Source organism: Argopecten irradians, chromosome 8 (assembly GCF_041381155.1).
Source record: "Argopecten irradians isolate NY chromosome 8, Ai_NY, whole genome shotgun sequence".
Classification (NCBI taxonomy): Eukaryota; Metazoa; Mollusca; class Bivalvia; order Pectinida; family Pectinidae; genus Argopecten; species Argopecten irradians.
Genome location: NC_091141.1, coordinates 17,862,925 through 17,878,613, shown reverse-complemented (window position 1 = coordinate 17,878,613; position 15,689 = coordinate 17,862,925). Strand labels below are relative to the sequence as shown.

Genomic DNA, 15,689 nt, shown 5'->3' with positions numbered 1-15,689 from the left:
AAATACTTTTCCGCTTAAGTTTGTCACTATGGATTTGTGAGCCTGGTGCCATGTTACAATATGAATGCCCTGTGTCATTTAAAAAGAATCGTCTTTGCTGAACTCGATATCAGGGTGACATAATAAAGGAGAGCGTGCTTGTAATACCAGTTCGGGTCACGTGATTGTTCAGGTGTATTTTAGCTGATATGTATTAAGCTAATATTTCACCTGTCTGTAAACGTGTCTCAATATCTTTAAAAACACTTTGGGATTATTTCCTCTAAACAGCGACAGGTAAGTCTTATGTCAAATTCAAGAAAGATGTGCCAGAAATGACACGGGTAGTTATATTGCATGGCTATCAGGGGGTCGAACGTGTCTTGGTATGCGAAGGTGTAATTTGGTATGCGAAGCAAATATGGCGTCGAAAGCTCCGCTTCGAGTGTCAACAGTGACTGGGAAATCACTCATGCCTCTTCTATGCTTCATGCAACACTCCTATAGATGTTGCGTTTCGGTGACAAAATGATTGCAGTTTCTAAAAATGCTGGAGATAATTACTGTCCTTACTTAAATAAAAATCTATTGAAGAAACAACACACGATTTTCACGCCAAAAACAGCACCTGGGCATGGTACAGGACAGTGCAGGACTTTGTTTGGCTGAATGTGAAATTGTAGTTCGTTAGAACAGCCGTACGATAGACAGAATCCTGTGAAATAACATATCAAACAATGTTTGCCCTGTTCCCACAGTTAGAAATGACTGAATTCACAGTACCGAGCGTTTTATTTCGGCGTACGCAATCATTGGTTCCTAGGCGCAGTCGTGGACACCACCGGTTTTGGTATATGATCGGTTTACATACAAGTGATATAGATATTTGGAAGGTGGTATAACCGCTGAAATATGTGATGTAGGTATTTTAGAGTGTGCAATGTGTTTTTTGTCAAACATTCTATAATGGGTTAAACATCAAATTGATTAGTGAGCCCTTTTTGTCAGGCATACTAAAGAAAAATCCATAATAGAAGGTAAAATTGCTCGAAACGCTAAAAATAATACAGATATGGTCTTTGTCAACTGTAACACCATAAATTATGATTTTCCGTTCACATTATATCGCTTCATGATCACCGAAACTGAATTAAATATTTCAATTAAAAAAATCTGTATTTTTTATATACGCGCACTTAGACCTGTACATTCGTTCAGTGTGAAAATAGAACTGTCAAAGATACAACGTAAATGCGGAAACAGGATCGGACGGGAAGAAACGAACATACAAGCACGTGGTGAGAGGGGGGGGGTACCTGCAATATTGTAAACTAGACAGAAAATTGTGTCGTCTTAACCGATATAGTAGGCCGGGTATGTATATTTGTTCTCGAGGTGGGAGGAGGGACATAAATTAAATACTCCATTATGACGACTTAAACACGCAATTTTAAATAGTAATATTGATTTATTTTTATTTTATTGATTTTATGTGCCCCTGTGGTCAAGGCTCCATGCAGCCTTCGATGTAACAAACCCTTGTGGTCTTAGCCATATTACATACCCTATAGCTATGCACGGACGCAGATTGATAACCAAATATCAACTCGCGCACGTGCTCGAAACGGGTTAGTATTAAAATACTTATAACTATCTGTGCTCGTGCAAAGCAACGGACAATACATTGAATAACCCCAATCAAACAAATGAAACCAACAAAAAAACTGTACAATCTCGGTCGGGACACAGGGCCTCATAACATTATATATGTCCTCAATTAGGAACGAGGCCCTTTGGTCGGGATATACACTCTTCACGTGCACAGAGACGGGACAGTGCTGTAGCAGACGACTATTTTGAGCTGAGAAACAGGTACATGTATAAACATGTATAATAAACAAACTTAGTAACTCAAGAATTCAGCGTATGGAACTCTATCTTAATGCATCACATGCAAACATCGTTTATGATTTAATAAAACAGAAATCGTCAAAATAAATTCAGTAAGGTGAATGATCGAATTACCAGAACATTAAAATAACCAATAATGCAAAACGATAAATACTCAAAATCGATTTTATGGATGATTACATTTGTTTGTTTGTTTGATTAAATTAATGGCTTATTAATGTAACAGCCAGGGTCATGTATGGTGTGTGTAGCGTGTATGAAGTGCGGGGGGGGGGGTGATTCCAAAAATGGAACATACTAAATATATGCTACAGCTAGGTTCATTGTTTGTTGGACCAAAACTAGTTTATCTTACCTATCTTAGAGTAATATATACATGTAGACCAATTATACATTTTCTCATGTCTCGCGTTTTCTCAATGACGTAATGATTTTTAAGGGCACTTTGGTGGGTCCATGATTATATAATCTGAAACTAATTTTCAGATCCCTATGGTTATTTAAAAATTTCATTTTATTACATTTACAGTGAACGTTATAAATTCTCCCTGATACTTTGATCAATATTCTTGTTAATAAAAGCGATTAAAATGTTGTAACATTCGTGTTTCCTTGAAATTAAAGAGAAGTTAAATTTACGACAGCCCACTCCGACACCTGGAGGTACATACATGTACTGTACATTTTTGTGTTTCTTTACTCTGTAAACAAATGCGCCGCTCATGGTCCAATAGATTTACTTCACAATGTGGACGTATTTAGCGTTTCAAAGTAGACTAAAGTGAATTGAAATTACGTAATACTGAGTCAAGGTGTATGACTGACCCCAACAATTACGCAGCAAATTGTATGAGATATGACAACGGGAATGATATCAACAAACAGACAGACATTGTTCCTTTACAGTTTGTTCATAGGCATGCGACTGAAATTTTTTCTTGTCTAGTGTAATAAGAGAACATTGTCTTTAATTAAAGAACATGATAACTGAATCCATTCACCAGTTTTATATAGCGGAATCCGTATATGCTCCTTTGTTAAATAGTTGTGCTTTGGGAAATCATTTAGTTGGTTGGTTTCTAGACAGTCACCTCTATATGTGTAATATACTGGGTCGAAGTCTATAACTTTGCGGTGTAACGTTGAAAATGGACCTCCGTTGAAAACTGACCTCGGGTCACTTTTCAACGTTGAAAAATGACCCCAAAAACCGTTGAAAACTGAACTTTAAGCGCACTTTCACATCGACCCGTTGAAAATGGACCCCGTTGAAAGGTGACCCCATGAGAACTCGTTTTTTATTACGTAACCCAATTTTCCCGATGACTGGCCTCAGTCGACTCGATCTGTGCATCTTACTTTGGAAAAATGAATGCCAAAATTCAGGGTCAATAAATTTTTTTATTAAAGGCCAAGATTATTTTTTTGTACATTTTTATCTATTTTTTAACGATATTATGTAGTAAATAAGAGCAGAAATTAGCAAAAAGTTGTCGGACAAAGCATTAGTTAGTTTGGTTTTGTTTATTTTTGTTTTATGTCCTATTAACAGTCAGGGTCATTCAGGACGTACCTGGTCTAGGAGGTAGTGGAAAGCCAGAGTACCTAGAGAAAAACCACACCACAACACACAACACTACAACACAAAACACAACAACACCATACGACAACACAAAACACAACACATCAACACACAACACATCAACACACAACACATCAACACACAACACATCAACACCAGACAACATCACCACAACACACAACAATACCATACGACAACAAAACACATCAACACACATTACAACAACATTACACAACACAACAACACACCAAAAACACACACAAACACACAAAACAACACCACTCAAAAACAACACCACTACAACACGACATAACACAACATCACACAACACCAAACACCATCACGCACCAAACAACATATCTCAACACACAACACAACACAACATAACACAACACAAAACAACACAACATAACACAACGCCCCAACGGCACTCAATACAACACAACAACACACAACAACTACACAAACGATAACACAACATCACTCAACACACAACACAACATTATACAACACCATACAACATAACGACACACAACAGCACATCACAAAACAACACAACAACACCACCAACAACACTCAATACAACAAAACAACAGACAACAACTAAACAAACGATAACACAAAACCACACAACACCACACAACACAACAACATGCAACGACCCAACATCACAACACAACCATACGCAGATCATTTCAAAACTGATCCATACGCAGATATGCTGTATAATACATGCATTCTTGTATTGTAGGGAATGAATATATTAACATTCTCCGAATACCTGATAAAGCGTGTGGACGCTGAAGCTATTCCAAGTAAGAATGCACATTTCATTTCGATCATGGTATTCCAAAAACTCAAGGGTGCGAATTTTGCAACGTAATACAAGAAGCCCTTTGCAAAAGAACGGGGATACAGCACCGAATAGCTTCTCTTTATCATCCACAGACTGGAGGCCTTACAGAGAGATATAACAGGACACTATGTACAATGATTTAGTCATATACAAACTAAAATAGAGACGACTGGGACGAAAAGTTGGATTTTGTCCTGTTTGCGTACAGACCGGCGAATCACGAGTCTACCAAAATAGACCCATTTTCATTAGAAAACGGTAAAAAAGATGTGCTGCCAGTTGAACTGGATTTATCTGTTGTTGGAGAGGATTTAACAAATGAGCCGCTCTGCAGTTGAGGGTGGAGCGTTTTTGTCAACTTAGCTGCATAACGGAAACAGGCATCGGAACATGTGAAGCGGGCACAAAATTTCAATTCAAATTGCGGTGATTACGTAATTTAAACACCAGCACAGAAGGGGTGCTTATATTAGGAATGGCGATAACAGAATTCGAGAATTATGTTTGTGCAACAGCTATATATGTGTATGTACTAAGGCCATTTTTCAACAGATCATCCGTTGAGAGTTTGCAAGGGTCATTTTTCAACGGTAATTTTTCAACAGACCTGACGTTGAGAATTGACCCTAGACGCTGTCAATTTTCAACGGCATGTTCAATTTTCAACGGCATACGGGGTCCGTTTTCAACGTTGAAAAATGACCCGAGGTCAACTTTCAACGGAGGTCTATTTTCAACGTTACACCGGCAAAGGTATAGACTTCGACCCAGTATATCATGCTAGGTTTACACTATGTTCCCGGCGACCACGGTAGCCCCGTTTGCCCGAAACGTGGTGCGCCGTGGAATTTTGGCTATTTTTGTCTCTGTATTCAAGTTGAGCTAGGTCTTGTGAAGTTTTGCCACGGTCTTTTACGGATTACTTGATGGACCGTGGATATAGGGGAAAGTGCTGTTCCCGGAGGTTAAAGGTACACTACGGCTTTAGCACGGTCTATCAAGGATACCACTACGTTCTCTCTAGGCCTGTTACGATCTGATGAAGTCTGCTACGTTTTACACGTTTTGATCAAGCTCCGATACGTTTTTCACGGTCCGCCAAGGCTTGCTAGGGATGAAAGTCTGATGCCGGGATTTTTTGAAGCAAATGAAAGAATATTTATTGCCGAAAATGTCATTTCAAACACATTTTAATTACAAAATGTCTTAAAAGAACAGAAAATCTTAACTATATTTGGTATAAATATATAATTATTATAGCCAATGCTAGGTTTACACTATGTTCCCGGCGGCCACGGCAGCCCCATTTCAGACTACCGTGGACAAAACGTGGTGACCGCGAGATAACGTGAAACAGCGCAGAAGGACGTGATAGACAAACGTGAGCGGTCGTGAATATCGTGGATGCCGTGCCAGATTTTTAAACTGTCAAAAAATTTGCCACGGCAGTCACGGTACAGATGGTGAACGCAACAGGACGTAATAAAACAGGATTGACGTAACAAAACGTAACAGTGCGTACGAGGCCGTAACAAAACTTCCAGACGGTCCGTGGTGGAACGGGCAGCAAGCACGTTCCCCGGAATCTCACGGTGATTTCAAGTTTTGTGACGTTCTGTTGAGTTTTTCCACGTTTTTCCACGGTTGATGCAGATTGGCTTTACGTTTTGTCCAGGTTTGTCAAGGTTTTGGCGGCAAACCAAGGTGGATGATAGCCGTTTCGATGCGTACTGTCAAGGCACATCACGGTTAGTAGCGGTTGAAAGTCCGACGTGATACGGCGTGTTGCGTCTTATTACGGTCTTACGTTGCAAGCAATATATGATGGAGTATCATTGCCTGGCCTGGTACATATTTGCTACTTCATGGAGTTATTTGTATTAATAAATAGAAAAATTCATTATCAAACACATTTAAACCATCAAATCACACCAAAGATATTATTGCAAAAGGCAGATTAAGTGAGAACCATTACAGAAAAAAAATATTTGCGAAGAAACACTTGGCTATAATGATTATAATTTTGTAATTAAAACGTGTTTGAAATGACATTTTCGGCAATAAGTATTGTTTCATTTGCTCAAAAAAGCCCGGCATCAGACTTTCATCCCTAGTAAGCCTTGGCGGACCGTGAAAAACGTATCGGAGCTTGATCAAAACGTGTAAAACGTAGCAAACCTCATCAGATCGTAACAGGCCTAGAGAGAACGTAGTGGTAGCCTTGATAGACCGTGCTTAAGCCGGGAACAGCACTTTCCCCTATATCCACGGTCCACCACGTAATCCGTAAAAGACCGTGGCAAAACTTCACAAGACCTAGCTCAACTTGAATACAGAGACAAGAATAGCCAAAATTCCACGGCGCACCACGTTTCGGGCAAACGGGGCTGCCGTGGTCGCCGGGAACATAGTGTAAACCTAGCATTACACATATAGAGGTGACTGTCTAGAAACCAACCAACTAAATGATTTCCCAAAGCACAACTCTTTAGCAAAGGAGCGTATACCGATTCATCTATATAAAACTGGTGAATGGATTCAGTTATCATGTTCTTTAATTAAAGACAATGTTCTCTTATTACACTAGATAAGAAAAGATGGGGTTCTTCAGTTTAGGAGGCCACTACCTTTTCGAAATGGCTTTTGTTTTTTAAAATTGGAATGTGAAACGAGATTGATAATGTTGTAGTGTCGCAAAAGTTTTTAACTTCACGTTAATAATACACGCAACATCAACTTCTGAACAATATAATTAAAATAAATTAAATGCAAATCTTCATAACGCAGGTCGTATTATGTTTCCTGTCGTCATGCTATTTACCGCGCATTAGGTGAATTCCACTACACCAGACGGCAAAACTGCTATATGTTGCATTTGTTTGGCATTATAATCTCATCTTAGGCCATCATTTATATTTTCTTATGTTGTTTTTGTGTATAAGAAACTTTTATTTTGGAAAGGTATTAAACTTTTAGCCTCCTGCCATGGTAGCCATTTTAAATAAGGTATATTTTGCAATGAAAAATCCTGAAATTCTAATGCTTTTACCCATTCATTTTTTCTAGTTCAAGATATCATGAATGCATGCATGAAAATATTTTGTTTTCTTGTTTTCTTTGCATCCACCTGGTTTATGCCTATCTGTGTTTTTTATATTTATAAATATTTTATTTTGTACAGATGGATATTTTATCACTCAGTCCAGAGGAAAGAGAGAAGGCCCTTGACGCCGTACGAAAAGTGAAATTCCCTATCTACGATGGCTGTATGCTACCAAAATTCCCTCCGATAATGGCTAATACTGAAAAACACATGCAGAGTATTAGGAACTTCGACTCCAGGGAATCAGATATACTACTCTGTACATTTCCTAAATGTGGTATGTTTGTCGATACAATCTCATTATAATGCCATCCATCATACATGTGTAATTGTATTATCAAAATATGTAAATACTGCATCACCTCTTCAAGTTTTTATTGACTAAATGCGATATAACATATAGGTTGTAAAAGTTCATTAATAACAAGAATAAAACAAGAATAGCATTTATTAGTAATCCATACAGGATGGCGGAGGTTCATTCCACATTCATTTACTTATGCAGCACTAGATCAACTCTGAATAGCTAGTTCGGAACCCACGTGGAACAGATACAAGGTACTGATCATAGGTCCATGATTTTTATCTGGTACTCCGGATTTCTTTACCTTCTATTACTATAACGGTTGTATTCAAAAGGAAATTTAAAATATAGATTTCAAATAAGAATAAACTGTACCTAAAAGAACATTATTGAAGATTTTATCCTCCTATATGTGAATACATAAATATATTTTCTAATTCCTTAGGGACACACTGGGTACACGAAATCGTATCCATGATCCTACAGGGAGACGCCAGATATACCAAAGGACATAAACTTAATTTCATGATGGAAGCTTGTAATCTTGAAGAATTAGCAAATGCTCCTTCACCACGTTTCATCAACACACACTTAGCTTTTCGTCATATCCCAAAGAAACACGTAGATAATGGATATAAAATCATCCTCGTGTCGAGAAACCCTAAAGATGTGATGGTGTCATTCTACAACCACATCGATAGGGACCCGTTGACGTCATGTGGAGAGGACAACTTCCCGGGGACCTGGAGTGACTACATACAGGATATGTGTGAAAACAGACACAGTAAGTAAGCTACGTCATAAAAAATCGATAATACAATAAGATAATATATAGAAAAAAAATGGTGGCTAGCCATACTATAATTTCTGAGCAGTCATTTAGCAGTGGCAACGATAAAAGTTGGCAAAAAAATTTAGAATTAAACAATGAAGACGAAGTTGGCGGGGGATATACAAATGGGTTCCGTCCGTCCGTCCGTCCGTCCGTCCGTACGAATGGTTTCCGGAGCATAACTCTAAAACAAGTAGAGATATTTCCATGAAACTTCATACACACATTGGTCTTATGGTCTAGTAGTGTCTTTTGCTATTTTTAGGTTTTCATTTTTTGCATTTTTTCCGTAACCATGGAAACATTGCTGAAAATATCATATTTTTGTACCAGGTTCGTTTCCGGAACATAACTCTAAAACAAGAAGAGATATTTCCACGAAGCTTCATAGACACATTGGTCTTATGGTCTAGTAGTGCCTTTTGCTATTTTAAGGTTTTCACTTTTTGTACTTTTTTCTGTAACCATGGAAACATTGCTGAAAATGGCAGATTTTTGTGTAAGAATCGTTTCCGGAGCACAACTCTAAAACCAGCAGAGATATTTCCATGAAACTTCATAGACACATTGTTCTTATGGTCTAGTAGTGCCTTTTGCTATTTTTAGGTTTTCATTTTTTGCACTTTTTCCGTAACCATGGAAACATTGCTGAAAATATCATATTTTTGTACCAGGTTCGTTTCCGCAGCATAACTGGAAAACCGGTTGAGATATATGCACGGAACTCCATAGGCACATTAGTCTTATGGTCTAGTAGTGCCTTTTGCTATTTTAAGGTTTTCACTTATTGTACTTTTTTTCTGTAACCATGGAAACATTGCTGAAAATGGCAGAATTTTGTGTAAGAATCGTTTCCGGAGCACAACTCTAAAACCAGCAGAGATATTTCCATGAAACTTCATAGACACATTGTTCTTATGGTCTAGTAGTGCCTTTTGCTATTTTTAGGTTTTCACTTTTTGTGCTTTTTTCTGTAACCATGGAAACATTGCTGAAAATGTCATATTTTTGTACCAGGTTCGTTTCCGCAGCATAACTGGAAAACCGGTTGAGATATATGCACGGAACTCCATAGGCAGATTAGTCTTATGGTCTAGTAGTGCCTTTTGCTATTTTAAGGTTTTCACTTATTGTACTTTTTTTCTGTAACCATGGAAACATTGCTGAAAATGGCAGATTTTTGTGTAAGAATCGTTTCCGGAGCACAACTCTAAAACCAGCAGAGATATTTCCATGAAACTTCATAGACACATTGTTCTTATGGTCTAGTAGTGCCTTTTGCTATTTTTAGGTTTTCACTTTTTGTGCTTTTTTCTGTAACCATGGAAACATTGCTGAAAATGTCATATTTTTGTACCAGGTTAGTTTCCGCAGCATAACTGGAAAACCGGTTGAGATATATGCACGGAACTCCATAGGCACATTAGTCTTATGGTCTAGTAGTGCCTTTTGCTATTTTAAGGTTTTCACTTATTGTACTTTTTTTCCGTAACCATGGAAACATTGCTGAAAATGGCAGATTTTTGTGTAAGAATCGTTTCCGGAGCACAACTCTAAAACCAGCAGAAATATTTCCATGAAACTTCATAGACACATTGGTCTTATGGTCTAGTAGTGCCTTTTGTTATTTTTAGGTTTTCACTTTTTGTGGTTTATTCTGTAACCATGGAAACATTGCTGAAAATGTCATATTTTTGTACCAGGTTCGTTTCCGCAGCATAACTGGAAAACCGGTTGAGATATATGCACGGAACTCCATAGGCAGATTAGTCTTATGGTCTAGTAGTGCCTTTTGCTATTTTGAGGTTTACACTTATTGTACTTTTTTTCTGTAACCATGGAAACATTGCTGAAAATGGCAGATTTTTGTGTAAGAATCGTTTCCGGAGCACAACTCTAAAACCAGCAGAAATATTTCCATGAAACTTCATAGACACATTGTTCTTATGGTCTAGTAGTGCCTTTTGCTATTTTTAGGTTTTCACTTTTTGTGCTTTTTTCTGTAACCATGGAAACATTGCTGAAAATGTCATATTTTTGTACCAGGTTCGTTTCCGCAGCATAACTAGAAAACCGGTTGAGATATATGCACGGAACTCCATAGGCTGATTAGTCTTATGGTCTAGTAGTGCCTTTTGCTATTTTGAGGTTTTCACTTATTGTACTTTTTTCTGTAACCATGGAAACATTGCTGAAAATGGCAGATTTTTGTGTAAGAATCGTTTCCGGAGCACAACTCTAAAACCAGCAGAGATATTTCCATGAAACTTCATAGACACATTGTTCTTATGGTCTAGTAGTGCCTTTTGCTATTTTTAGGTTTTCACTTTTTGTGCTTTTTTCTGTAACCATGGAAACATTGCTGAAAATGTCATGTTTTTGTACCAGGTTCGTTTCCGCAGCATAACTGGAAAACCGGTTGAGATATATGCACGGAACTCCATAGGCAGATTAGTCTTATGGTCTAGTAGTGCCTTTTGCTATTTTAAGGTTTTCACTTATTGTACTTTTTTCTGTAACCATGATAACATTGCTGAAAATGGCAGATTTTTGTGTAAGAATCGTTTCTGGAGCATAACTCTAAAAGCAGCAGAGATATTTCCACAAAACTTCATAGACACATTCTTTTTATGGTCTAGTAGTACCTTTTGCTATTTTTAGGTTTTCTTTTTTTGCACTTTTTCCGTTACCATGGAAACATTGCTGAAAATATCATGGTAAATGGTAAATGTTACTTTGCAAAACTCCACCCATCTTTGTGTATATAGTCTAATATAAATGTCAAGGCTGTATACCTGATTCAACAATTGCAGCCCCGCTCTACTTGAATTATACTCCATCTTTCTTTAGCTCAACTTCCTTTTTCCTGGGTTTTTTTCATACACGTAAGTCTCCAAAATCAAACTTACTTCAGTTTTGATATCTCCATTGGCGGGGGATCTGAATGACTATGTCCTTGTTAGTCATATATATGTACACGATTAAACAGCATTTATTGTTCAAATAATGGGCATCATTTAATCAAAAGTATGGAAGTAGAAGTGCCATCCATAATTTAATTACATGTCTCACCACGACTCCTTACTGCTCTTTATAATCAGTCATCCACAACGTAATCATTCATCCACAACGTTAACGTAATCAGTCATCCACAACGTTAACGTAATCAGTCGTCCTCAACGTAATCAGTCGTCCTCAACGTAATCAGTCATCCACCACGTAACCACTCATCCACAACGTTAACTTTATCAGTCATCCACAAGGTAGTCAGTCATCCACAATGTAATCAGTCATCCACAACGTAGATATTGTTATGTTCCAGATATCTATGGTGGTTATTTTAACTACCTAAGTGAATGGGAAGAGGCAAAAAAGACAAAAGTAGTAACAAATGTACATAGCGCTTTCTATGAAGACCTGAAAAAGGTAACTGGTTTTTTTTATTACTTTGATATACGGCAAACTGTTTTTTATAAGTCATCATCGTATATACACATAATTCAAGTGGTACGAATTCCCATCTATATAAACATGTGTTACATACATCATGCCACTATCATGATTTTGTTAACAAATTAGGGAAATAGAAAGTCTTTAATAAATCATGTTTATACTTTTAAAGGAAAGAGCAGTCGGATAGTTTAAATCAACTCAAAGAGACGGAAAAGTTTATTTATTGTAGAATCCGGTCGCAGAAATCGCACGACTTGCAGCCTTTTTGAACAAAGAATTAAGCTCCCAAGTTATGGAGGATATCGCCAATAAATGTTCATTCAAAAACCTTGTGGACGCCACAAAATCAGGCCAAAAAGGAGAGGACGTTCTCCCGCTAGTTTCAAGGGATAAAACAAATTTCGTTTTCAGAAAAGGTAAATATTCTTGATATCCTAGAACTTAACTGGACCAGAGTTTCATTAACGTTCCTGGTATGTGACAATTCAGATGTGCGCGATCTTTTCACGTTCTCAATATTATAACTGTTTTCTCTTTAATTCGTAGGCACAACAGGGGATTGGAAGAACTGGTTCACAGTGGCACAAAATGAAATGTTCGATCAGGTGCTGGAACGAGAGTTTAAAGGCATAGACCTCAAATTCACATATGAATTATAGATAACAAAATATTACGAGAAATAACATTCCAATAACAATATAAGATTACTATAACTGTATATATGTATATAAGTATATAAGAGTAATATATATGTAGACCAATAATTCATATTTTCATGTCTCGCGTTTTCTCAATGGTACATCAAACAATCATGGCGTATAATAAGTCATAGTGAAAATATGATAAGATAAGTTTTAACACGTTATATAATCATTTCATATTGTAATATTTACTGTGATTGCCATTAACCCTCCCTTACACTTTAATGAATGTTTCTGTTTATAAAACCCATTAATCAGGTATATATATGTTTGATTGAAATTATAGAACTTGAATTAGACACAATCCAATCAGACACTTTGAGATATTATACATAGCGATAACAATACTGTACATTTATGTGTTTCTTTACTCTGTAAACAAATGCGACTCTCATGGTCTAATAGATTTAACTTCATTCTGTGGACGTAAAGCGTTTCAAAGTAAACTAAAGTGAATTGAAATTATGTAATACTGATTCAAGGTGTATGACTGACTCCAACCAGTGTCACAACAATTACGTAATACTGATTCAAGGTGTATGACTGACTCCAACAATTACGTAGCAAACTGTATGAAATATGACAATGGTAATGATATCAATCGACGCTCATTTGTTGTTACGTTGTTCTTACGTATAAGGTTTTTTTTCCTGAAATTAGATCACAAAGCCAGCAAAGCTATAGACTTTGACCTAGTATTACACATATATAGGTGTATGTTTTATAGGCCAACCAACTAAATGATTTTCCATAAACCAAAGAGTTCAAGGTTTAAATTTCGAATGCACTACTGTATGGTGATTTGAATTTGTGAGGAGCATATTTCACGGTTACGTTAAAGCCGTATAATCCGTATCTTGAAAGTCCGTGAACAAAAAAAAAATGAAAAATAGGGAACGTATATTATAAAAAGTTATCAACTTTTCCCTAAGTACACACCAAAAAAGTCCCGAGTTTAAAAGAAATAAAATTCATTATCAAAAAAAAAGCCAAATTATAAATTTAATTGGTTGTATGACGTAAAAAATGATTTAGGTAGATGTGGTTTCAACAATATCTGGATTGCTATGAATGTAAATGATACAAAACACTTTTTGGAATTGTATTCACAGCGCTTGCATGACATATTTATTCAGAAATTGCGTTACGCATTTGATTTTCTTCGAATGTGAAATTTACAAGCATATTGATAACTTTGAAATCCAATAAAGGAAACCATCTCTGAATTCTAAAACTAAACAAATATTGAGTAAATATCTTTCACTCTCTTTTTGCTAAACCAATTTAACATTTATTCAATAACAAGGTATATCCCGTATTTAATCTCATATAGTATATAAGATATCTCATATATAAATTAATTAAGATATCTTATTTATGTATAAAAGATATATAATGTAGTATATAAGATATCTCAATTAATATATAAGATATCTTATATAATTGAAATTTCGTTGCTATATAAGATATCTAATACCTGGTCGCGACCAGTTACCGTGATGTACCATGGCCAGTTACTGTGATTTCTGCGCACGCTCCATCTCCCGCACAATTTTCTGGATTTATTGAACAGCTCATTCAACAAAACATTGTTCATTTGCAACCGATATTGCTAACAAATCTATGTTTTCCTTTTTAGATCAAAGTTTGCAACACTCAATCACAGCGGGGAATAGCTTGAAATCATGACTTACGTGTATATTAATCCTGAAATTTCTTGAAATCATAGTGGGCTTTTTTTGTCAGTCGTTTTCAAAAATCGTCTGCATCAAAGTAGGTCAGAGTATGCAAAATAACTGGTATATGGCAAGTTACTGATCGGGCATGGATGGACAGGATCGTAAAACAGATGGTAGTTATTACCATGTGCATACGTCTTGTTTTTCCTTTTTTTTGCAAACAAAATGAATCAATATGTATTTATTGAATTTCTGTAAGTTTAAGGTCGTCTACACGTTTGTTTGTCTAAATTTATCCTTGCCCAGAGCTGAATCATGTTTTCAGTGATTCCCTGGTCACCTATCGAGCGCACCTTTAGACAGTCCCTTTTTCCGTGATGCTTTCGATCAGTCACTGGATCCCAAAGTAACCATGCATTACGATTATGTTATTTCACTAAATGATATCAAATAGATGTCGGTTGCTTTAATGAAACACAAACTAAGTTTTAGTGCAATAAGCATGTTTTTAAAAGCGCATTTCCTTTCCATTTTGTAATCACGGTAACTGGTCCTGTAGGTATCGTCAACTGTACCAATTGGCGGTGAAAATAATTGGCGTCTTGTCAAAAACATATTATCAAAATTAAACAACGACGTTTATTACTGAAGTATCTTGGACCGCCTTTTGTGCGTTAGTTTTATCAAAATCCTTAACGGTAACTGGTCTCGACCCAGAATAGAATAAGATTTCGTAGCATTTAAAACAGAAACTAATTTCTCCCTCGATCATCATTCGGAGCACATCGGTGCACATTTAAGAAACGTTCAAAATGGCGGAGATTTCGCTGAAAGGGAGAATCTAGTGCTGTTTGGTTGCATTCAACGATATATTGAAAACACAGAAACATTTATTACCATTACTCTGTTGTCGATTCGGACATATAGGTAATAAATAAAATGGTGGTCAATTTGTGTCGTTTAACCAAACGCTTGATACTGGCATAACATACTGTATGAAGCCAACAAGAGTCAGATGGAATGAGTAGAAGTATACTGTACATGTCTATATGTAGGCTCACGTGATATTTCGAGAAGGGAGACTCCATTTTTTGGGGTTTTGTTGAAATCTCGTTCTTATTTAAGATATCTTATAAAGCAACGAGATTTCAATTATATAAGATATCTGATATAAGACTTTATACTGTTTGTGACAAAAATGATGTAGAAGATGAAATGTATTTTGTAATACGGTGTCCTGCTTATTCGGAATTACGTAACAAGTTAATAAAAGTATATTACCACAAACA

General features: G+C 36.5%; 1 protein-coding gene across 2 annotated transcripts; it reads left to right on the top strand.

Moving 5' to 3' along the window:
- The first annotated feature begins 123 nt into the window (after positions 1-123).
- On the top strand, positions 124-15,689 carry LOC138329556 (sulfotransferase 1B1-like). 2 transcript variants are annotated; one of them, XR_011209465.1, is made up of 7 exons: positions 124-276; positions 7,510-7,708; positions 8,181-8,519; positions 11,890-11,993; positions 12,250-12,436; positions 12,567-13,203; positions 13,257-15,689. XR_011209465.1 is itself a non-coding variant. In XM_069276630.1 (6 exons), the coding sequence occupies exons 2-6, from the start codon at positions 7,510-7,512 to the stop codon at positions 12,677-12,679; spliced, it is 942 nt and encodes a 313-aa protein (XP_069132731.1). In that variant the 5' UTR covers positions 124-276; the 3' UTR covers positions 12,680-15,689. The 2 variants fall into 2 exon arrangements, 1 of the variants encoding a protein (XP_069132731.1); XM_069276630.1 differs by having other exon boundaries at positions 12,567-15,689.